Source organism: Lithobates pipiens, unplaced genomic scaffold (genome assembly GCF_037356315.1).
Source record: "Lithobates pipiens isolate NorthernLeopardFrog02 unplaced genomic scaffold, aLitPip1_a1.2 Scaffold_13, whole genome shotgun sequence".
Taxonomy (NCBI): domain Eukaryota; kingdom Metazoa; phylum Chordata; class Amphibia; order Anura; family Ranidae; genus Lithobates; species Lithobates pipiens.
This window is the reverse complement of record NW_027507718.1, coordinates 27,426,463-27,451,823: the sequence shown is the minus strand read 5'-3', so window position 1 is coordinate 27,451,823 and position 25,361 is coordinate 27,426,463. Positions and strand designations below refer to the sequence as shown.

The following is a 25,361-nucleotide window of genomic DNA, read 5'->3' as shown; positions in this document are numbered from 1 at the left end:
TTGGTTGTGGAAATCTCCGACCGTGTGTACAGGGGCTTACACTTTGAATGACAATTACTCAGTCATGTAACACTGTACCCAAATTAATTTTTTGTCCTTTTTTCCCCACAAATAGAGCTTTCTTTTGGTGGTATTTGATCACCTCTGGGTTTTTTATTTTTTGCGCTATAAATGAAAAAAGACCAAAAATTAAAAAAAAAAATTTTTTTCTTTGTTTCTGTGATAAAATTTTGCAAATTATTAATTTGTCTTCATAAATTTTGCCCACAATTTATACTGTTACATATCTTTGGTAAAAACAACCCAAATTAGTGGATATTATTTGGTCTTTGTAAAAGTTAGAGAGTCCAAAAGCTGTAGTGCAAATCATACAAAATTGATCACATCTGATGTACTGGTGGCCTATCTAATTTCTTGTGACCCTAAGGCCGCGTACACACGGGCGGACTGTTCGCCCAACTTTGTCCGCTGAACAGTGTTTCAGCGGACAGTCCGCTCGTGTGTGGGCTTCAGCGGACAGTTTCAGCGGACAGTCTGACGAACAAAGTTTTTCGGAATTCCCGTAAGACAGTCCGCTGAAACTTGGTTTGAGCGGACAGTCCGCTCGTGTGTAGGCTTGTTCGTCAAACTAAGTTCCGCGCATGCTCAGAAAGGATTTACACGCCGAAGGTTGCATTGCAGTGTATAGGACGTCGTTTTTCTAGTCCCGTCGTACGTGCCGTTCACGTCATCGCGCACACTTTCAGCGGACTGTTCGTTCATCGTGTGTGGTCAAGTCCGCTCATGCAAATTTTGAGCGGACTGTTTGTCGGATTGTTTGACAAACTAAGTTGGGCGAACAGTCCGCCCGTGTGTACGCAGCCTTTAACAAGCCAGGAAAGTACAAATACCCCCCAAAAGACGCCTTTTTTGAAAGTAGACATTCCAAGGTATTTAGTAAGAGGCATGGTGAGGTTTTTGATGTTGTCATTTTTTCCCACAATTCTTTGCAAAATGAAGATTTTTTTTTCACAAAATTGTCATTGTAATAGGTTATTTCTCTCACTTGGCATGTGTATACCACAAATGACACCCCAAAATAAATTCTGCTACTTCTCCTGAGTATTACAATACCACATATGTGGGACTTTTCCACAGTCTAGCCACTCAGAGAGGCGCAACATGCAGGGAGCGCCATCAGATGTTCTAGGAGCATAAATTACACATCTAACTTGTTGACTACCTATTACACTTTTGAAGGCCCTGGAGCACCAGGACAGTGACACTGACGTGGCACTGATGACAGATGGCACTGATACGTGGCACTGATGACACGTGACACTGATGTGGCACTGATGACAGATGCCACTAATACGTGGCCCTGATGACATGTGACACTGATGACAGATGGCACTAATATGTGGCACTGATGACAGATGGCACTTATACGTGGCACTGTTGACACGTGGCACTAATACATGGCACTGATGAGAGATGGCACTAATACGTGACACTGACACATGACACTGATGACAGATGGCACTTATACGTGGCATTGATGACATGTGACACTGATAACAGATGGCATGTGACACTGACAGGTGGCACTGATGACAGATGGCACTGACACATGGCATTGATGACAGATGGCACTAATATGTGGCACTGATGACAGATGGCACTATGTAGCACTGATGACAGATGGCACTATGTGGCACTGATGACACTGATGTGGCACTGATGACAGATGGCACTTATACGTGGCACTGGGGACAGATGGCACTGACAGGTGGCACTGGGGCAAATGGCACTGACAGGTGGCACTGGGGCAAATGGCACTGACATCTGGCACTGGGAACAGGTGGCACTGGGGCAAATGGCACTGAAAGGTGGCACTGGGGCAAATGGCACTGACATCTGGCACTGGGAACAGGTGGCACTGGGGACAGATAGCACTGACAGGTGGCACTGGGGACAGATGACACTGACAGGTGGCACTGGGGATAGATGGCACTGACAGGTGGCACTGGGGACAGGTGGCAGTAGGGACAGGTGACAGTGGAGATCAGGTGGCAGTGGGGACAGGTGGCAGTGACATTGTGGGTATTTTTTTTTTTTACCTAACGGCCAGTGCAGCCATTCATCTCTCCCTCCTCACACACTATCTGTGTGAGGAGGGAAAGCCGGCGATGAGAGATGATCTCATATGTTTACATATGAGATCATCTCTCATTGGGCACGCCGATCGCGCTGTAAACGACCGTTTACAGGGATCTGTGACTGGCTGTGTCCAGGGGACACAGCCAGCACAGAACTTCCCTGATGCGCGCTCCTGGGAGCGTGCAACGTGGAAGTAAACAGGAGGACGTCCAGGGACAGCCTCCCGGCAATTGGCGCCCGCGCTGCAGCCGTCTTTTGGCTATAGTGCTGACGCCTAGTGGTTAAAAAACAAACAAATTTCTTCATTAGTTTAGGCCGATATGTATTCTACATATTTTTTGTAAATAAAATTGCAATAAGCATATATTGATTGGTTTGCACAAAAGTTATAGCGTCTACAAAATAGGGGATAGATTTATAGCATTTTTATACATTTTTATTGGGATCCCTCTTCACACTGATACCAGACCCCCTAAAGGATAAAGGTCTGGTATAAATTAGGGAAATCCCCATCCATTTGTTTTCTAACAGAAGTAAACTGTCATTTGTCAGAACTGTAAAGTCTTTTTTCTTTGTTAATGTCAGTTTTGCTGTGGTAGGTTCTATATATCAACTGACGTGCCACTTTACAGACAGGCTAAGGGCATGTTATTTAGGAACGAATTTTGCATTTTTAATGTTGCCCTGAAAGCATCAATAAAATAACTGCCAAACAGAATTACATTTTTTTTTTATTTTGCTTTGGTATCTGCCCTGTCCCCTAGGACAATGCCCAGATCCCATTGCCCTTTGTTTGGCAATTTCTTGCCTATTAGCTATTTAGCCTCCCACTGACATCAATGGGGTTCTGATTTGGCAACAGAACTTCAGTAATGTTTGAACCTACCTCAAACGGAACCCAGGTACATTAAGCTCATACTTAATCCCCACTACAGATCATTCTCAGTAAATCACAGATATTCTTATGTACAACCATTTACAGTGAGGTTAGATAAGTGCTGTCAAAGCAAACGCTAACAATTTAGATACATAGTTGATAAGGTTGAATAAAACACTAGTCCATCCAGTTCAACCTGTGTGAGTATTTGTGTATACTGTATATAATATAGAGCAGAGCATGATCCCCTCCCTTCGGAGACTGAGCCGCAGGGCAGTATTCCAACATGATAACGACCTTAAACACACCTGAAAGATGACCACTGCCTTGCTAAAGGAGCTGAGGGTAAAGGTGATGGACTTGTTAAGCATGTCTCCACACCTAAACCCTATGTGGGGTATCCTCAAATGCAAGGTGGAGGAGCGCAAGGTCTCTAACATTCACCAGATCTGGGATGTCGTCATGGAGGAGTGGAAGAGGACTCCAGTGGCAACCTGTGAAGCTCTGGTGAACTCCATGCCCAAGAGGGTTAACCTCCCTGGCGGTATTCCCGAATCTGGCTCGGGATGGAATTCCAGTACCATTAGCGGTAACCCCAAGCCAGACTCGGGGCTGCATCGCAGGATACAGGTAAAGTTACTTACCTTGTTCCCTGGATCCTGCGATGTCTCCCTGATGTGTGTGCAAGCTGCCTCCTCGCTCGATTCACACAGTGCCGAGTTCCGCCGGGCTCCGTTCCCTGCGAGCTTTGCGACGCACGGGGATGGAGAACGGTGCCAAATTCAAAAAAGTAAAAACACAGTACATATACAGTACACTGTGATCTTACAGATTACAGTATTGTATAAAAAAAATTACACATCCCCTTTGTCTTTAGTGGTTTGTCCAGTGCCCTGCATGCACTTTTATATTATAAATACTGGTTTTCTGCCTGGAATTTGGAGATTGTCCATATCAACCAAAAAGTGTCCCTTTATGTCAAAAGTGGTTTTATACCAGCTAGAAAACAGCAATAATAAATTAGAATCACTTGCAGAATTGAGCGATAGCGATTTGTGGGGAAATTCGTCATCAAACACTAAATCTAATGACAGCGACAATTCTGCAAATGAGCAAATTTCAGTGTTTTTGGATTTGATTGCATTATTGAATAATTTTTATTATTATTATATTATTATTTGTTATAATTATTTATAGTTATTTATCATATTATAATTTATGATTCATTTTTCAAACTTTATTATGCCTGGGATGTCTACTAGACTCTGGTTTGGACAGATTTATGTGAGTTATTCCAAAGAATTGCAGGCCTACCTACAATATAAAACTCCAAATTTCCATGCAAATAATTGTACTGCTTTCAGCACCAAAAATCGGAAATAATCATACCACCAGGGAGGTTAAGGCAGTGCTGGAAAATAATGTTGGCCACACAAAATATTGACACTTTGGGCTCAATTGAGACATTTTCACTTAGGGGTGTACTCACTTTTGTTGCCAGTGGTTTAGACATTAATAGCTGCGTGAGTTATTTTGAGGGGACAGCAGATTGACACTGTTATACAAGCTGTACACTCACTACTTTACATTGTAGAAAAGTGTCATTTATTCAGTGTTGTCACATGAAAAGATACAATAAAATATTTACAAAAATGTGAGGGGTGTACTCACTTCTGTGAGATACTGTATGTCTCTACCACTTTCCATATCCGTGAATATTGTGTTCAATAAGATACCCATCTAGGAGTTTTTTTTTAAATTAGGGACATTTGCTACAGGAACCACCAATTGTGTTTCCTGTTAGAAAGCACCTCCCTAGGACACACTTAACCCTTTGATCACCCCTAGTGTTAATCCCTTCCCTGACAGTGCCATTTAAAGAGTGATCAGTGCATTTTTATAGCACTGATCACTGTATTGGTGTCATTAGTCACCAAAAAGTGTCACTAAGACCCCTTTCACACTGTGCCGCCACCGGTGTCAGTTGTAAGGCAGCAATCATTTTTTTACCGTCATTTTAGAGGCGCTATTCAGCTGCTAGTGGGGCCATTTTAACTTCCTCCTGCCAGTGGCCGGAAAGGGGTTAAATCCGCCCGCAAAACTCCGCCAGAGCGGCATTTTGCCGGGGGTATCGCAGTGCTGCCCCATTGGTTTCAGTGGGGAGCAGCTGTAGAGGAGCGGTGTTTTCACTGCTCCTTCACCGCTCCAAAGAAGCTGCTGGCTGACTTTTTCTGACGCCCTGTCAGCACACTGCTCCAGTGTGAAAGCCCTTGGGCTTTCACACTAGAGTGAATAAAGCAGCTGTTTTAGGGTGGTTTGCAGGCGCTATTTTTAACGCTATAGCACCTGCAAAACGCTCCAGTGTGAAAGGGGTCTTAGGATCATATTTGTCTCTTCTCAATGTCGTAATCCTGCTAAAAATCGCTGATCCCTGCCATTACTAGTAAAAACAATAAAAATAAAAAAAGTCCCTAAATATTTCCCCTATTTTGTACAAGCTATAACTTTTGCACAAACCAATCAATATACGCTTATTTTACGAAAAATATGTAACAGAATACATATTAGACTAAACAATATTTTTTACTTGCTGCTATAATACATATAGCAGCAAGTAAAAAATATTGTTTATTTTTCAAAATTGCCAGTATTTTTTTGTTTATAGCACAACAGATAAAAACCACAGAGGTGATCAAATACCACCAAATGAAAGCTCTATTTGTGAAAAAAAAGGACATCAATTTTGTTTGGGTACAACGTTGCATGACCATGCAAAGGTAAGCAGTGCCCTATGACAAAAAATGGCTTGGTCATTAAAGCGGAGTTCCACCCAAACATGGAACTTTTGCTTATACGCTTCCTCCCCCCCTCCAGTGCCACATTTGGCACTGTTTAGGGGGAGGGGGGACCTGTTTTTAACAGGTCCCCATCCCCACTTCCGGAGACGGACTACGGGCCAATCTCCCAGAAGTCTGGGCCCCCTCCTCCTTCCCCTGCCACCAGGCCAATTAGAAAGCGCAGCGTGCTTCGCGCATGCGCAGTAGGGAATCTGCTATGAAGCAGAAGAGCTTCATTACCGGGTTTCCTTTCAAGGAATGGCAGCGGCAGCACCCGGGAGTCAATCCAAAGATCGGCTGGACAGGTAACTACCCTGATATTAAAAGTCAGAAGCTACAGTATTTGTAGCTGCTGACTTTTAATTTTTTTCACCCAGGCTGGATCTCCTCTTTAAGGGAGTAAATCCTTCTGGAGCTGAAGTGATTAATCAATGCTTCATACGAATGAGCACAGGACAATGCTTTAATTATAGTAGTCATATAAATTACCCAATAAAGCAGTGGTCATCAACCCTGTCCTCAGGGCCCAGTAATATGCCAGGTTTTATGTATCACCTTGGGGAGATGCAGACTAGAATACTGCAATCACTGAGCAGCACATTATATCACCTGTGATGTATTTCAGTTATCTTGCAATCCTGGCCTGTTAGTGGGTCCTGAGGACAGGGTTGATGACCACTGTAATAAAGGAATGAAAATTACTTAACCCTCAAAAATCCTCTGTCTGGCACAGCCAGAGTGGAAGCAGATGGGTTGTACAAGAGACTGAGAAAATGTGGTTATAAAGATAAACCGTTTAGGAAATCCTTTAAAAAAAGTGGTTCAAAGGAGACATGAAAAGTGTCATGGGTCTCACATGACTGGCAGAGTCCCTCCTTTTTCATGTTCTTATTCAGTCTGTGTTCTTACATCCCTCTGACAATGCTATTACAGGGAAAAATGTCAGTGATGTGTAGTTTTCTGGTCCATGACCTCTCCCATGTGGTGGCTTCTAGATTCAAACTCTCTGCTGTTGACTGACGCACTCAGGGCTTTTTTTTCTCAGAAAATAGGTGCAGGAACTCTTCCTTTCCAAGGCACCCCTTTTCTCCGCCGCTACCCACCTCAGAGCACCATTCCTTGGTTCCATCCCCTACTCACCTCCCAGTACTGCCCTTTCAGACAATACAAAAGCAAGTATAATTGTGTGGTGCTAAGAAATTTGTATGGAATTTGGGACTTTGGTAATGATAACAAGAAAAGGAGTAAAATAGATCCCATGCAGACAGTAACAATAGATCCCCTAACAACAATGGACCACCTACAACAACCTCCCCCCCCCCCCAGCAACAATAGACTCCCAGTTGCAACAACAGATTTCCCCACAGCCAACAACAATAGACTTTCTGGCAGCCAGCAACTATAGACCCCTCGCTCAATAGTAGATCTCTCCTAGCAACAACTGACCCCCCAGCAACAATAGACCTCCTCAGAACAATAGACCCCCCTGCAAAAATAGATCCCCTCCAGATGGAATAGATCTCCCAGCAGTGAGCATCAATAGACCCTGCAGCACACCCCAGCACCCCTTGCCATTACATACAGTCAGTCCTGTAGGTGCCGGAACTGCATTCCCCCGTGTTCCGGCTAAAAAAATAGCCCTGGATGCACTTTATCTTGACATGCATCAGACCATGTTTACAGTTAGGCCAGTGTCTTATCCTGTATTGGCCTGTGGTTTTCTTAACTTGGGAGCTTTTGATAAGCTATCTTCTGGTGAGATGATTATTTTATACCTAAAAGAACATTGGATTCTTCTGCTTATCTCCATATACCTTGTTTTTATGGAGTATTATTGCACTGAGGATGATATAAAGAAGGACCTATACATTGCAGACAGATATCTGTGGAGTACAAACATACAACTCATCATTGCATTCAACAGGACCGTTAGACTTATTTCTACAGCAACATATCATAAACTCTCTTTATTTTCTTATAAGAAGTGCCGCGAAAATCTTAGGGTCCTGAATGAGAAACAAATTTGTATATAACTACTTTATGGGTGAAAAGTTAAAGTGTGACATATTTGGTATCTATTTACATGGGGTAACATAATCTCTTGTGTTTGCGTGCACTAAAATTCATTAGTGTATTTAAAGCCAGCAGCTACAAATACTGCAGCTGCTGACTTTTAAAATAGTGACACTTACCTGTCCAGCGCGCCCGCGATGTCGGCACCCGAAGCCGATCTCTAGGTCGCCTGTCGGGTCCTGCCGCCGCCATCTTGGGTATGGGAATCAGGAAATGGAGCCTTTCGGCTTCATTTCCCGGTTCCCTACTGCGCATGCGCGAATTGCGCTGCGCAATAAGGACGCTCCCCGCTGCCTCTGGGATCTGTGTGTTTCCCAGCAGGCAGCGGGGCACTTGCGGGAAGGGGCGGGCACTTGCGGAAAGGGGCGTACGTTACGCCCCTTTCCGCAGAGAGCTATCCCGGAAGTGGGTGCAGTTACCTGGATTATCCAGGTAACTGCACCCCCCTCCCCCCTGAAAGGTGCCGATTGTGGCACCGGAGGGGGGGGGGGGTTCCGATGAGCGGATGTCCACTTTAGGTTGGACCTCCGCTTTAAGTGTATTTTTTCCTAAAAATCTGCATTTGACAAACCGCTGTGCAAATATTTTGCAACATAAAAAAGTGCAACATCCACCATTTTATTTTCCAGGGTCATTGCATTCAGAAAATATATAATGTATATATTCTAAGTAATTTTTACATATATGTGAGAATTTCCCTGTACAGGAAACAGTTTTTAAAGGTGAAAGATATCTGGAAGCAGATATAATTGCTGATTGATAGTTCAATATTTTAAGGGAATTTTATCCAGCATGGAGAACACATTTCTGTTTTCCAAAACCCTGGCTGTATCATATACAGATAATTTTTGAGGTTTAAGTTGTTTTCATTTATTAGAAAAAAAGGGGGAAAACACTGCGCTACCTATCAAATTAGCAAATAATAAAAAGTAACACAAACCAGCAGCTAACATACAAACAAACCAAGTCAAATAGCAAAATATAACCAAAAAAATGTAGCGCTACATTTTGTTGGTTGTATTTTGTTTTCATTTATTAACCACATGATCGCTATTATTAAAGCATATACATACAAAGATACACTGTACAGATGGTCTTTTTTATCTATGTGTACTACAGGCCATAATATTTTAAGGGTTTTAAGTATGTTTGCACTATATTACATTTATAAGATTTGTGACCTTTTTGGGCGATAGCATTCTTCAGGCAATAATAAGTGCATTTATTATTAGCAGGAGGAGTTGACGTTAAAGCCTTTTTAAAAGTATATTTATTTTTTATACCAATAAAAGTTATTTTATTCATTTTTTTTGTTTTTGTCAGTTTGTCTATTGTGTGTATGTTATTAGAAACATGTTCTTTCTTCACACGAATGACTGCATAATTAAGTCTGTGTCACAGCCAATTATACAGGTTCTATTTTTTTTTTTTTTTTAGGTGTGGCCCAAAAGAATTATAAAGAACACGGGTCTCTGTTTTATAGAGTATAACTTCAGGAGCTCTAATCCTAAGTGCAAGGCAGAACACAAAAGGTAAGTTTTAGTTTTTTCTAAGCTATTTTTTATTTTTATTTTACCAAATTAGCTTTATTTGCAATAAATAAAGGAAATTGATTGCTTGTGTTAAAAAGGAACCAAGACATTGTAGAACAATATGTTCCAATGTAAAATGTATTTTTTATTTTTTTACAGTTGCTGCAGGCAAGAGCAAATAAGTGGTTTTAACCACAGAGCAGAAACAAATTGAATTCAGAGCCTGTCAGTGCTACTCACAGTGTTTATCACAATAAATATAACATTTAATTTGTATTTACAGAGACAGAGGAGATTCATGGCTAGTCACCTGCTCCTCCTATTCATGAAACACTTGTACTAAAGAAAAATCTACCATTCAAAGATTTTCTTTAAAAAGTATTTCCCCCTTTTGATTGTCATTTGAACTTAGATACTGATAACACTTTGTTGGTTATTTATTAAAGGAAAATCCACTTTGCACTGAAAATGCACTTGGAAGTAAAGTCGCTGTAGATCCGAGGGGGACATGCAAGGAAAATAAAAAACAGCATTTTAGCTTGCACATGATTGGATGATAAAATGAGCAGAGCTTCCACTAATTTCAGATCTACCCAAGTGCACTTTCAGTGCAAAGTAGATTTGCCTTTCGTAAATAACCCCCTTTGTGTTTATTTCTGAAAATTTGCAGTAGAGTAAAGAATCAAGTTAATTTAACGCATTATCTAGGTACATTCAGGCTCCAATGATACCCTCCGTACCTGCACTTTGTAACTGTCCTAATTTCATTGCATGGACGTTAAAGGGCAGAGACACTTGAGAGAAAAACGCATCTTTATGAAGCCAATGGTGGAAAAATCTGCGGACTGTAGTGAATAGCATTTGTTGAGCATACTAAATATTACAATTTTATGTCAGCCTGTGTGCTCCCTTTAACCATACAAGTTGTCCAGATGTTATTCAATGCCTTCAATATTTGAGCCATGGATCTGGATCAAATAAACAGATATGGTGTTCTTACTTTCTGACTTTCCTCTGACTTCACTAGCAGTATTCTTGTTCCAGGACAGTGGGTCAAATTTTTAAAGGTATAGCCAGCCACACAATTTGCATTCAGAATGAGTTCAGCAGTGGTAGCCTCCTTGTTTCTCTTAGGTTTTAAAAAAAGGCACATTTGTTGATTCTTAATGGAGGGGTGGGGAATTCTACTGGACTTCTGGACCTCAGGAGAGACATTTTTTTAGCTAATTGAAAGCCTCTGTCTGTAACATTCACTCTAGAGAGAGTCACTCTAGGTGCTAGGAAAATTCACTCATTCATTAATTTGTCCAGGTGACTACTGTCAATGGGGCCAAAAGTGAGGCAACGTATAAAAGTTTAGACTGGAACAGGAACAAATGGGACATTTTCCATTGGAGGAACTTGTACCCGTGCCATCTGTCTAGGAGACAATTTGTATTACTTTAGGGACAACTTATATCACTTTCTGTTTCATAGCAGGGAGTGAATAACCCCCTTCCCCTAAAAAAATAAATAATAATAAATAAGTATAAAATCCAAAAGAGGGCGCGGCACTCATGGGTCTTGAAAGGTGAACAAACAGTGAAGGCTTTATTTTAACATTTTGATGAGGCACAGGTACTGAGGAAGACAAGCTTGTGCCTTGTCGAAACGTCAAAATAAAACCTTCATATTGCGTTCACCATTCAAGACCCATGAGTGCCGCTCTCTCTTTTGGATTATATACACTAAAGTCTTTGCTGCTCACCTGGGCCTGTTTTTTATCTCTGATAGGTGTGCAGTGGAAACCATTGGATATTTTATATATATATATATATATATATATATATATATATATATATATATATATATATATATATATATATATATATATATATATATATATATATATATATATTTATATATATATATATATATATATATATATATATATATAGAGCACTAACTCCCGAAGGAGCTGCTGGTTTGATTGGGCATACCATTACCTTCTTTACCTCGATTTGCGTCTAGGCGTTCCCGTGGTAGATGGGCCAGGAACTTTAGAGACTGACAACAGATCCGTTTACAGGGATTTTTATTTGCAAAAAATGTAGTTAATGAAGAGTCTCTTAGTATAGGATCAGAGGGTTAGGAGGAAAGGTCCAGGTACTCTTAGTGTCAAAGTCAATAATAAAGAACTCTCTTACTTCGACTAAATCCAGAGAATAGCCATTCACAGCTGGATGTTCACTCAAGTTGGATAGTCCCTCTCTCACAGGGCCTAGCAACCAACAAGGGGCTTAAATCAGGAACAAATCTCTGCCACAGACATTGTTGTAGAACATGTAGAGAACTAGAACTTGTAGAACATTCATGTGGTACCAGTATCTTTCAGCCGGTTTGGCGAAACCCACAAGGTTGGATTCACTTAGGTCCCTCAGCCTCACCAGGCTCTTGCTAAGAAGCCAACCCGTATGTGGCCTTCTTCTGACGAGTCCTCCCCTGGATAGCTACGAAGTTTCTGGGCCTCCCCACAACTGGAGATGGCACGGACCACCTCGGAATCCTGTCTTTAGTTTCCTTGTCTCGGGCTAGCCAGCCCCGAGACATAAAGTCAGGTGGATACCCAAACCAAACTGCAGTTCAGGTGTAACATTAAATTTCAAAAACATACCTTGTGCTCTTCAGGAGCCGGCGCTACATATATATATATACAGGCATACCCCACTTTTAAGTACATAATGGGGTTTATTTACTAAAGCTGGAAAGTGCAAAATCAGGCTCAGTTCTGCATAGAAACCAATGAACTTCTAACCCCAGCTTGTTCAATTAAGCTTTGGTAATAAAACCCCATTGTGTACTTAAAAGTGGGGTATGCCTGTATATATATATATATATATATATATATATATATATATATATTAGGAGGGAGGTAGAAGTGTTACAGGGAACAAGGGAACATTTTACACCTGAGTCAGGAGAAGTGTAGCTATGCTGCTGATTCCCTATTGACTCTACTTTAATAAGTAGTAGACATGTGCATTCGTTTTCGTCCGAATGCATTTTCGTCCGAATTTCAGCTATTTTCGTTTTCGTTTTGCCAAACGATAACGAAAGCACAAAATCCGAAAAACGAAAGATCCGACATAAATAAATGCTTTATTTTCGTTTTCATTGTTACAACAGTTCGATATAGAATAGGAGATTCGACGTGACTCTGACAACGTGTCTATAGAACCTGTGTTCGAATGTGCCTAACCTTACCTCTATTAGTCCAAGATTATATAGAGAAAATATTCGACAGAGAAAAAAGATTTGACAGAGAGAAAAGATTCTGCAAGATACTGTCCTAAAAAGTGTTTGGGGACCCGGGTCCTGCCCCAGGGGACATGGATCAATGCAAAAAAAGTTTTAAAAACGGCCGTTTTTTCGGGAGCAGTGATTTTAATAATGATTAAAGTGAAACAATAAAAGTGTAATATTCCTTTAAATTTCGTAGGGGGGGGTTGTCTATAGTATGCCTGTGAAGGGGCGCATGTTTCCCGTGCTTAGAATTGTCCCTGCACAAAGTGTCATTTATGCAGGAAAAAAAGTCCTTTAAAATCACTCGCAGCTATAATGAATTGTCGGCTCCCGTAATACAGAGAACACTCATTGAAAGTCATTGATAAAAAAATAAATAAATAAATAAATAAAAAAGCGTGGGGGTCCCCCAAATTCAATTACCAGGCCCTTCAGGTCTGGTATGGATATTAAGGGGAACCCTGCCTCAAATTTAAGAAAAAATTTGACGTGGGGTTCCCCCTAAATATCCATAACCAGACCCTTCAGGTCTGGTATGGATATTAAGGGGAACCCCGCGTCAAATTTAAAAAAAAATTGACGTGGGGTTCCCCCTAAAAATCCATACCAGACCCTTTATCCGAGCACGCAACCTGGCAGGCCGCAGGAAAAGAGGGGGGGACGAGAGAGCGGCCCCCCCTCCCTCCTGAACCGTACCAGGCCACATGCCCTCAACATTGGGAGGATGCTTTGGGGGTCTGTGACCCCTCAAAGCACCTTGTCCCCATGTTGATGAAGACAAGGGCCTCATCCCCACAACCCTGGCCGGTGGTTGTGGAGGTCTGCGGGCGGGGGGCTTATCAGAATCTGGAAGCCCCCTTTAACAAGGGGACCCCCAGATCCCGGCCCCCCCCCTGTTTGAAATGGTAAGGGGGTACAAAAGTACCCCTACCATTTCACAAAGAAAGTGTAAAAAATGTTTAAATAAAACAAACACACTTTTGAAAAATTCCTTTATTAAAAATAAAAAAATAAAAAAAAGATTCCAGCGGCGGTAATCCACTCTTGCTATCCATCGACGGACGGTCATCTCTCCAGCGATGTCTCATCTCATCCAGCGCAGCGCAGCATCCTTCTTCTGTCTCCGTGGAGGAGACACTACAGGCATTCCGGCGGCTGACGTTTGTTATATACGGAGGGCGGGGCCACCCGTCACCTGACCCCGCCCCCCTCTGACGCAAGGGGAAACCCGGGGTTCCCCGTGACGTAGGGGTGACCCGCACCCCTCTGATGTAACACAGGCAGGTTTCCGTTACATCAGAGGGGGGCGGGGTCACCCCTACGTCACGGGGAACCCCGGGTTTCCCCTTGCGTCAGAGGGGGGCGGGGTCAGGTGACGGGTGGCCCCGCCCTCCGTATATAACAAACGTCAGCCGCCGGAATGTCTGTAGTGTCTCCTCCACGGAGACAGAAGAAGGATGCTGCGCTGCGCTGGATGATATTAGACATCGCTGGAGATATGACCGTCCGTCGATGGATAGCAAGAGTGGATTACCGCCGCTGGAATCTTTTTTTTATTTTTTTATTTTTAATAAAGGAATTTTTCAAAAGTGTGTTTGTTTTATTTAAACATTTTTTACACTTTCTTTGTGAAATGGTAGGGGTACTTTTGTACCCCCTTACCATTTCAAACAGGGGGGGGGGGCCGGGATCTGGGGGTCCCCTTGTTAAAGGGGGCTTCCAGATTCTGATAAGCCCCCCGCCCGCAGACCTCCACAACCACCGGCCAGGGTTGTGGGGATGAGGCCCTTGTCCTCATCAACATGGGGACAAGGTGCTTTGAGGGGTCACAGACCCCCAAAGCATCCTCCCAATGTTGAGGGCATGTGGCCTGGTACGGTTCAGGAGGGAGGGGGGCCGCTCTCTCGTCCCCCCCTCTTTTCCTGCGGCCTGCCAGGTTGCGTGCTCGGATAAAGGGTCTGGTATGGATTTTTAGGGGGAACCCCACGTCAATTTTTTTTTAAATTTGACGCGGGGTTCCCCTTAATATCCATACCAGACCTGAAGGGTCTGGTTATGGATATTTAGGGGGAACCCCACGTCAAATTTTTTCTTAAATTTGAGGCAGGGTTCCCCTTAATATCCATACCAGACCTGAAGGGCCTGGTAATTGAATTTGGGGGACCCCCACGCTTTTTTTTTTATTTATTTATTTATTTTTTTATCAATGACTTTCAATGAGTGTTCTCTGTATTACGGGAGCCGACAATTCATTATAGCTGCGAGTGATTTTAAAGGACTTTTTTTCCTGCATAAATGACACTTTGTGCAGGGACAATTCTAAGCACGGGAAACATGCGCCCCTTCACAGGCATACTATAGACAACCCCCCCCTACGAAATTTAAAGGAATATTACACTTTTATTGTTTCACTTTAATCATTATTAAAATCACTGCTCCCGAAAAAACGGCCGTTTTTAAAACTTTTTTTTGCATTGATCCATGTCCCCTGGGGCAGGACCCAGGTCCCCAAACACTTTTTAGGACAGTAACTTGCAAATTAGCCTTTAAAATGAGCACTTTAGATTTTGAACGTTGGAGTCCCATAGACTTTAATAGGGTTCTAAAGTATGCTATATACTAGCTCTGTCGAATCTTCTTTATACATTCGACAGACACCATAAGCCTTCAAAGACAGATTCGACCGTGATTCATGTGGATTTTCGGACGAATGCAATTTTTGAACGAAAAATGAAATAAATAAAAACGAATTTCGGGAGTAACTAAATAAATTAAGTTTTCAGACGAAAACGAAATTCCGAAACGAAATATTTTACTCTGCACATGTCTAATAAGTAGTTTTAATGTAAGGTGACTCTTGTAAAACTATCTTGCAATGTAATTACCAACACAATTTGCATACAGAGAGAAATTTAAAGCAGGCTTGAAACTTACAAAAGCAGAATTTGTGCTCATTTTCTGTAGCTTAGTTATCCTATTAAAAAGTTAATAAAACATCAGAAATGCCTATAAAATATATAAATGGGCATAGTTTCAAGGGAAGAAGATACAATTAAACCAAGGGTGTGTTACAGTGTGAGACAAAGACAAAACCACTGGATTTATGAGAGTCGATGCAAAAAAATGACTTGGAGTAGTTTTAGCCATTACGCAGATGATAACAAGTAATCAATTTATTGAAAATGTGACAATTACATTGAACAATAAGAGGAAGAAGACCTGATCAGGATATCGTAAACAAATACATTTAACATACTGTATTTGGGTAACATGTTATTTATTAAAGGGCCAATTCACAAATTTGCATTGCTGTAATGCTCATGGCAATACACGTTATATTCATTGCTGTGTTTCGGTAAAGCAATACACCTGCATTACAGCATGCCACAGAACATGGCAATACGGTTGCGTTGGAAAAAAATGCATTAGGGTAGTTTGGCAGCCCATTCATTTCAATGGGGTGCCTTAATGAAGCACACTGGGACATATGATATAACACACTGCAAAAATGTAAATGGCTCTTTAAGTAACAAAAAGTACAAAAAAAAAACGTAATATTAATTATAATTGCATATAAAGGTCAGGGAGTCAATGGTTTAACGGTTAGTATTTGACTTGCTGGCTTATATTAGTTCATTTATTCTAGTTTGGTCATTGACACTTTGACGTTCTGTCACAAGCAATGATCAGCAAACTATTTTGAGTATTCTGAGATTCAGCCTTGATTGTTCATATTTACTATACATTGATATCAACATATTTTTTGTTGTAAGTTCCAAAATTTACACCATGATGAATTTTATAAATTTCCTGCTTAGTATGACCTTTTATGCTTACTGTGCCACCATCCTGTTCACACAGTTAGTCATAAAGTGCTTTTTCATCAAATACAGCATCCAAATAAAAGAACTGGGGGAACATAGAGGACCTCAATTTTAAAGTACAATAGAGTTGGGCACATTTACCTAAATTGGTACTTTGTGTTGAATCAAGAGAATGGAGGCAGCATCAACTGTTAAACAGCAATGTGTCAGTTGTCTGATACAACTAAATGTGTATTTTAATGAGTTTGGAAGGGTGTGAAAATCTGTTATTTTTTTTTTTTTTTTTTTATGTCTCCTCTGGGGAGATTCATTGTCTCCATTTGAGTCAATCCAAATTTTTTAGTTGTCATCAGAAAGGGAATAGAGGGTAAATCTTCCAATGGGGACACTTGATTCATTGATAATTGTGAGGAGGGGTTTACCACACTTCCTTTCACTTCCTAATGTGTTTAATGGACAGGAAGTGAAGGGAAGCCTCACCAGTGGGACAGAGATGGCAGAAAAAACACAAAAAAAACACATAAAAATCAGTACTGTAAAATCATGTGCATTGTGTATGTATTTTAAAATATAAGGCGAGGGGGAATCCTTCTGTCCGGTTGGGGCCCATACTGATGCGCCTCTCCTGGGCGGAGGGATTGCTGTGGGCCTGTTTCATGCTCGGGAGAGGTAGCTGGAGGCGATTGGGCCCCCCTCTCCTGGGCAGCCATCGGGGTAGGGTCCCATGCCTCCCCGACCTCATGTATGAAGAAGGGAGGGGGATTAGGCTCTGGCCTGTCCCCTCCTTTGAAATCAGAGGCACCCTGGGGCAGGGCCCTAGCTCGTGGAAACTAGAGTAGGCATGAGTAGGCAAAAAGACACTCCAGACGTTCATTATCAGTCGACTGCTTGACTCATGTGTCTGATTTAAGCCGCCAACTCTCGGCCACCAGGAAAGTTCCTATGGGTGTCATTGTTTCCTACAGATTATTTGTTTTGTGTTTGGTCCTGACACGCCTGTCTACTGTATACTTAAGTGTATTTTTCAGTTAAACTGTTTCAAAATAAAGATTTTACAAAAAAAAATATAAGTTCGGGAATCACATAAAAAAAAAATACAAATCATATTTACCTACTATAGATGGCTGCAGCACCGATCCCAGGCACAGCTGTTCCCTTCCGCCTCGAAGACCAAAAACTGAGCGATTAAATACTGCTGATCACTCAACTCTTGGTCCTCAGCCTGCAGAGAGCTGGTGACTGTCAGTCACCAGCTCTCTGCTCTGCCTCTACCGCACTCACTGGAGCACTAGGCTGTGGAGTGGGCAGAAACGTCTGGCTTAGGCAGTCAGCAGTTCGCTGAGAGGCTGTGCCATGTGATAGTCCAAGCTTCTGGGCAGATCCCGACCATATGGTCGGGATCTTTTTAGAGCCTTGACTTGGTCTGTGATGTAAGCCAACGGCGGGCTTTCTTTATTTCTTTGTTGTAGAGTTTTCTCTTTTTAAAGCGGGAGTCCACCGGGACTCCGCGTTTTTTTTTTTTTTTTTTTAAAAGCCAGCAGCTACAAATACTGCAGCTGCTGACTTTTAAATAGTGACACTTACCTGTCCAGCGCGCCCGCGATGTCGGCACCCGAAGCCGATCGCTCGCTCGGCTGCCGGGTCCCGCCGCCATCTTGGGTATGGGAATCAGGAAATGGAGCCTTTCGGCTTCATTTCCCGGTTCCCTACTGCGCATGCGCGAGCCGCGCGGCGCAATCCGGACGGTCCCCGCTGCCTCTGGGAGCTGTGTGTTTCCCAGCAGGCAGCGGGGCACTTGCTGAAGGGGGCGGGCGCTTGCGGAACGGGGGCGTAACCTACGCCCGTTCCGCAGAGAGCTAGCCAGGTAACTGCACCCCCCTCCCCCCTGAAAGGTGCCGATTGTGGCGCCGGAGGGGGGGGGATTCCGATGAGCGGAGGTCCATTTTAGGGTGGACCTCCGCTTTAAAACAAATTTATTTATAGAAAGGCTCATGCTAATGCATGCAGCATTTTTTTCACAGAGCTGAAATGCATAATAATTACAGAGGAGCATTTGTAGTACTCTTCCACCTTAGACCCAGTAAGGCCATTAGTGCACTGTTCCTACAACAGAGCCAACCATAAAATTGCTGCACAATCTTTCTTTGGGCTAGCTTTACCCAATCAAAACTGAGCTCTATGTGAAAACCACACACATGTGCACAAACTGCACAAATAAACATAAACCAAAATCAAAGTAAAGCAGCCAACACAAAAATAAGATAACCCTTCATTGTTTGCAGTTAAAATATTAATGTGTGGTACTAAGAAAAAAGCAATATGCGTTCACAGTGCAAAAATAAAGAAAAAAACATATATTCATACATAACTTATGAAAAAACATACAGTATAGCAGGTAAATAGAAAAGTAAATTTTGAAAGTCCCATGCAAGATGTGCAAGCTAGTGAAACAGCGTCTCTTCCTGAGATCATGTATATGTAGTGCCACAGCTTAACACCTTCACCCAAAGTGATAATGGGGTACTCACTTACCAACTTCATATGACTCCCTTAAGTAAAGCGTGGTCATAAAGTGCCCATGTAGCCTCTTTGGACATCAAAGTCACCCTCTAAGCCTCAGTATCGCCAGGGATGCCATCAGTTAAATATACATATCCAGATGACCAGAATCAGAAAATCATGCAAAGCAAGAACAAGAAAAAATAGAAAGACAGAGCGCACCGGCTCCCAGTGCAATACTATTTTTTGTTTAGAGATAAAAAGTAGCAAAGTAACACTAAACACTCACATTTAGTACAGATGTGAAGCGCATCTGTGTAAAGCTGTGGTGGCTCTCTGGAGTGCAGTACTCCAAGCTGGATCCAGGACAGACTGACAGTAAAAGTTCAGTGTGTTTGGGTTGCTTTGACAATGCGTTTCAGAGAGCATGGAAGAAGGAGGCCACACCCTCTGAAATGGGTTTTCATAGCAACCAAAGCGTCGGACATCAGCTCTCTCTACCCTATGACTATGTGGATGTGCATCTAGGCTGAATCTTTCTGTCATTAGAGGATCCTCATTGTAAGCGTGCGTTTCATGTCCAGCTTGTCGGCAGCGTGTGGTAACACACTGAGAACTCTGACTGTCAGTCTTCCCTAGATCCAACCTGGACCACTGCACTCCGGAGTGCCACCACAGCTTTACACAGACACGCATCTGTACTAAATGTGAGTGTTTAGTGTTACTTTGATGCTTTTTATCTCTAAACAATAAACAGTATTGCACAAGGATGGGGTAGGCAACCTTTTGAGCACAGTGTACCGAAAAATATTTTCAAACAAATTGGGCGTTACGATTTTAAAACAAAAAAAGTCAACTTCACACTATTAATCACGAATAGGATTTTTTTAGAAACTAAATGTTGTAAACTACTTTAGTAATGAGAAAGTAACATCCTGCACTCTCACGCCTTAGATCAGTCCCAATTCCTGCAACTCTACATTTCAGATCAGCCCCTGCACATCTGCTGCATCACTGTACATCTGCCTCACCGCTGTACCCCCTGCACATCTGCTGCATCACTGTACATCTTCCCCACCACTGTACGCCCCTGCACATGTGCCCCAACACTGAACCCCCCTGCTCATCTGCTCCACCACTGTAACCCCCTGTGCATCTGCCCCACCAATGTACCCCCTTTCTCATCTGCCCCACCACTGTAACCCCCTGCACATCTGCCCCACCACTGTAACCCCCTTGCTCATCTGCTCTATCAATGTTCCCCCTTTCTCATCTGCCCCACCACTGTACCTCCATGCACATCTGCTCTATCACTGAACCATATTCTCATTTGCCCCACCACTGTACTACCCTGCTCATCTGCCCCACCACTGTAACCCCCTTTCTGTTCTGCCCCACGACTGTACCTCCTGCACATCTGTCCCACCTCTGTTGCCCCTGCTCTTCTGCCCCACCACTGTAACCCCCCTGCTCATGTGTTCCACCGATGTACCTCCTTTCTTCTCTGCACCCCTCCCTCTGAACATCTGCCCCCACCTCTGTACTCCCTTCTCCTCTGTCCCACCGCTGTAACCCCCTGCTCATCTGTCCCACCAATGTACCTCCTTTCTCCTCTGCCCTAACACTGAACCCCGTCTTTCAAATTTATCTTTGCATTTATCTGTTCTCCCGCTAGTTGACGGAGCAGCATGGCTCATTACATACCACACCGAGTTAACTCCTTCCTTCGTGAACACTTCAGAATTTTAAGGATTTATCCTTTTTATGGATTTTTTTGTGTTCCTTTTAAGACTCACTGGACTCTAGAGCTATATTGGTATTTTATAAGTATTTATTAAGCAAAGAAATACACTCCCATATTATTAAAAAGAATACCCATGTAAAATACATTCACCAAGCTGGCATAGACATCCACTTCCTGTAACGCAATGACGTCAGTAGTAGGCTCTGCCAAAAGCGTTTGGTCATCAAAAGACGTCTTCCGGGGAAAAAAGCAAGACCCAAAATGACAGCAGAAGTTCAAGATCAAGGGACCATGCTACACAATTTATGTGCTGCTATGATAAATATCCAGAGGAATTTACAAAATATTGCCAAGAAATCATGCAAATCCTCACCTAATGTAGAAACCTCAAGGCAATGACCAAATCATACATCAGGCAGGTGATGTCTTGACCAATGCTAAAAATAGGGAAGGTATACACACATATATATATATATATTTTTAGATTGAGTAAAGGTATAGCCCTTATTCACTGCTTAATAATCCTTAATGGGTATCTAAGCCAAAATATATAATAAATTGGAGAATTACAAGAAAGTATTATAGTGCATTTCATTAGTCTAGATGTAGTGTCTGTATTTGTCTTATTTCTTCAGACCCTTTTCTTACATTTTTACCTAGTTGTCCACTCACACAACAACACTTGCATCTATGGAGGAGCAGCATTGTCACCCAAGGCTGCTTTCTTGATTTGAATTACAAAAATATTCTCCTCTTTTCACCTCTATTACATAGAGGGGAATTGTTTTGAGGTGCACAGAATCACAGAAGCTGGAAAGGGGTAAAACATTATTTTAGATTTCCTGGGCAGAAGTCAGGATATAAGTTAAGCATATTTTATCTTTTTCTTTCAATGTGTGTTTTTCATAAGTATTGCTGTATTTTTACATGGGGGAGGTGGAATATAAGTGGGCCTTGCATGTTGACGTAAAGTCTGGTTAAACCCAGACTAAATAAACGTTGGCTTTCATAAAAGCGTGCATATAACTTGGGAAAACTGCTTCAAATTATACTCTTTAGCCAACATGTTCTATTCCTCCATAAACACTCTACATTAAATAATGGTTACTATGTCCTATAGCTCTGTATGCAACCCTATGGGGGAAATTTACTAAAACTGAAGCACACAGAATCTGGTGCAGTTGTGCATAGTGACCAGTCAGCTTCTAACTTCAGCTTGTTCAATTAAGCTTTGAAAATAAAACCTAGAAACTGATTCGTTACTATGATCAGCTACACCAGATTCTGTGTGCATCAGTTTTAATAAATCTCCCCCCTTATGTTCTTGAAAAGGGCACACTTTTGCTTCATTGGGGGCACTGATCTATTCTCTTCCCTCTGAATCATTCAATACTGAATTGCTTTTGTCATTCTTATATTATAAACTTACTGCATTTTTATCTGTTGTTTCAGAAAATGGAGCAACAAGCAACTTGCTCTGTGGTTCAGCAAATGCTGCAGGCTAGCCATCAAATAAAAGAGACATGCACTGTAAGTAAAACTGTATTGTTCACTAATATAATATATGCTAAAAAGATTTGCAAACCTAAACTAGATACATGGGAGTACTAAATGTCATGGAAATAGCCCATGTACAATGTAACACTTACTGTATGTTGACCATATAATGTACTTCGCAATTTAATTGTCAATTATTTAAGATTTTAATACAATTTCCACAACCGCAATTTTGGAGAAACATATTGAAAAATGACAAGGAGATTAAAAATGCCCTTTGGCTGGTATTGTAATAATTTTCATTGATTTACTCCATAGTTGAAAACATTTATAATGAATCTATGAATGACAGGTTGCTGTGGTTCAAAGCTAGTAGATAGCTTTGAGAAAAGTATAGAGTTTGTACTTTTAAAGTGTATGTAAACCGAAAAAATAAACTCCTCTTATTTGCGCTCTTTTGGTCTGTTAAAAGGGCATTTAAAATATTTTGTTATATCTGTTTGAGTACAAAGAAAAAAAGTTTTATTCACCATAAGAATTGTATACCAGCCCCAGCATAACCCCTGCTCTACTCAGCATGCATCAATATTGTGAGCAGTACATAGGGGTTGAATTACTAAAACTGGAGCGTGCAAAATCTGGTGCAGCTGTGCATGTTAGCCAATCAGCTTTTAACTTCAGCTTGTTCAATTAGGCTTTGACAAAAAATTTTTTTAAAATGGATTGGTTTCTATGCAGAGCTGCATCAGATTTTGCACTCTCCAGTTTTAGTAAATGATCCCAGTAGGGTCAAATAAAAATAGAGAGGTGGGACCCGTGTCCCTCAATAGACCAGAAGAAAAAGGGCACAACAATTCAGAAACAGCTAAGATTTTCAAAAGCAGTCCAACTGAAGGATGGGCTATAGCTATTGCCCAAACAAATCTGCGAACCATCCACATTACAGCGGTTTCTGAAGAAACAATTCCAGAGTCAAAGGTAAATTAGGTGAAACCCCTGCAAGAGAGGGAAACTACCACACACAAGGAAAGGGACAGAAATGCTCTAGAGCAGGAAAAAGAATCACCACCAAGAGGAAACGTCTGCCTCCTATACCACGAGCCCCCCACCAGTGAAAGTCTGGAGGACCAACCAACAATCCACCAAGAGCAAAGGAAAAGCAAACTACTTAAATGGGAGGAAAGTTGACAAAACAACAAGATGTGGTCAAAGGAAAATTCATTGGGTCAACCCTCTGAGAAACAAATCCCCGTTGAAGAGTGATAGTAAAGAGTGGTATCAAGTACCACAAAGGGTGCAAGCAACTCTGAGGTTCCTCAGAGCTTTCCTTCAGGGAGGTGTGAAATGTATGAGATCCTACTGTCAAGATAAACTATTACCAAAGTAGAAATCAGAGGTCCCAGGTTGTAGTGAGACTAGCTAACCCTGAGAAGATGTACAGTGATGTGCAGCAATATCAGAAGAGTCAAGAGGGACAGATTAAGGAGGTGTCTGAGTCAAATGTCTAGATTAAAGGCCACAGAGGGTGACTTGGACACCCAGTTGTTCTAAAGATAAACTGTAAATGATCCCTGCAAGATGAACAACAAGTGTAAAGAGGGCTGCACCTTCATGCAAAAGGATAACCAGAGGGTTAGATGACCTCTGGTCTTGAGCCCCACAGTGAGTGGTAGGCTCTGAAAACCTATTTGCTTCTACTGCTGTAGTAGATGATGAAGAAGGATGGGGTTCCTCCACTCTTTCCATAGATCTCCTTTGTTAAATTAGGAGCACACTCTGACCATCAGCAGTGTTGCTAATAATGTTCTCAAGTGCAGGTCTAAAAAAAAATGTCTCTTGAAGGGTAACTGAGTCAGATGTCTCTTGGACATATCATGACATCCCAGACACAGGGAGAGAGTGCCTTATGAATGACTGGACATTAAAAATTAAGCTATCTTGATTAAAGTGTAAAGCTCGAGACATTTGCATAAAGTGCTCTATAAAACGAGAGCCTACCCCAGCAATGAAGGGATCCTTTATAAGGGATTTTATCCATTATTACATAGTTTGACTTAATAAAGTCACTGCCCCCGCCAACACAGGCCAGAGAGTCCCACCAGTAGAAGGAAGGGGGAAACAAAGAAGGACTCTGATCGTGAACGTACCGTTTGGCAAGCAGTAATTTTATTAAAAAATATAAAAACAATATATATCTTTTTCTAAACATACAGCAGACCAAAGATATGACCGAATAGGTCAGATTCTAGAAGAAATTTTAATATACAATAGACCAATAGACCAAAGGTATGACCGAATCGGTCTGATTCTAACAAATAAAAAAATATATATGCATAAAAAACCGGTTAAAAATAAGAACAAATATACACCCGTGCTAGGGAATATTCTAAGCGTGGTGGTATCAGCACAAACAGCCCGACATGTTTCGTAAAAACGTACATCCTCCTGCTTGCCAAACGGTATGTTCACGATCAGAGTCCTTCTTTGTTTCCCCCTTCCTTCTACTCGTGGCCGAGAGGCCCGAGTAGTTTGTGTCTTACCACAGGTCTTACCACAGGTTTGCGTATTGAAAAACCTTGACATCGGACGATTCGCTGGGGAGCTATAAATAAACTCCAGGCGTACAGAGAGATCGGATTACCACTATCTACGGTGTTCGAGAAGGGAAGTAGGACGTACGGAATTGTTGTAATCTATGCCGATTACTTCCGAATGATCCACATCTATCCATGCGTTTAGCAGTACAACGGAATGGATTACACATAAAAGAACCCCGCAGAGGGCTGTCTGCTCGCGCTAACGACTCCATTGACTGGGAGTCCACCCATTGTGGTAAGGGTCAAACTTTTTTCAGCTTTGGATTTGTAAGAAGATTACACTGAATTCATAAAAAGGATTGATTTTCCTATCCATTGGTTTTCCTTGGAAACAGAGAGTTCCTTATTACAAAAAGACTTCCTTTCTTGATTGAACTTTACACAGGATGTTTTTTTGATTTATAATCTCAATAATTTGCACTTGATTTTTCACTTTTATCTTTCATGTAATTTCAGCGCA

General features: G+C 41.8%; 1 protein-coding gene across 1 annotated transcript in view; it reads left to right on the top strand.

The window, feature by feature from the left end:
• The first annotated feature begins 9,349 nt into the window (after positions 1 to 9,349).
• LOC143973984 (annexin A1-like) overlaps positions 9,350 to 25,361 on the top strand; it is a 57,851-nt gene continuing 41,839 nt past the window's right edge. The window contains exons 1-2 of the mRNA XM_077474934.1: positions 9,350 to 9,458; positions 22,260 to 22,337. Coding sequence (XP_077331060.1) covers positions 22,263 to 22,337 — 75 coding nt within the window. The 5' untranslated portion in view covers positions 9,350 to 9,458; positions 22,260 to 22,262. The remainder of the gene's footprint in view (positions 9,459 to 22,259; positions 22,338 to 25,361) is intronic.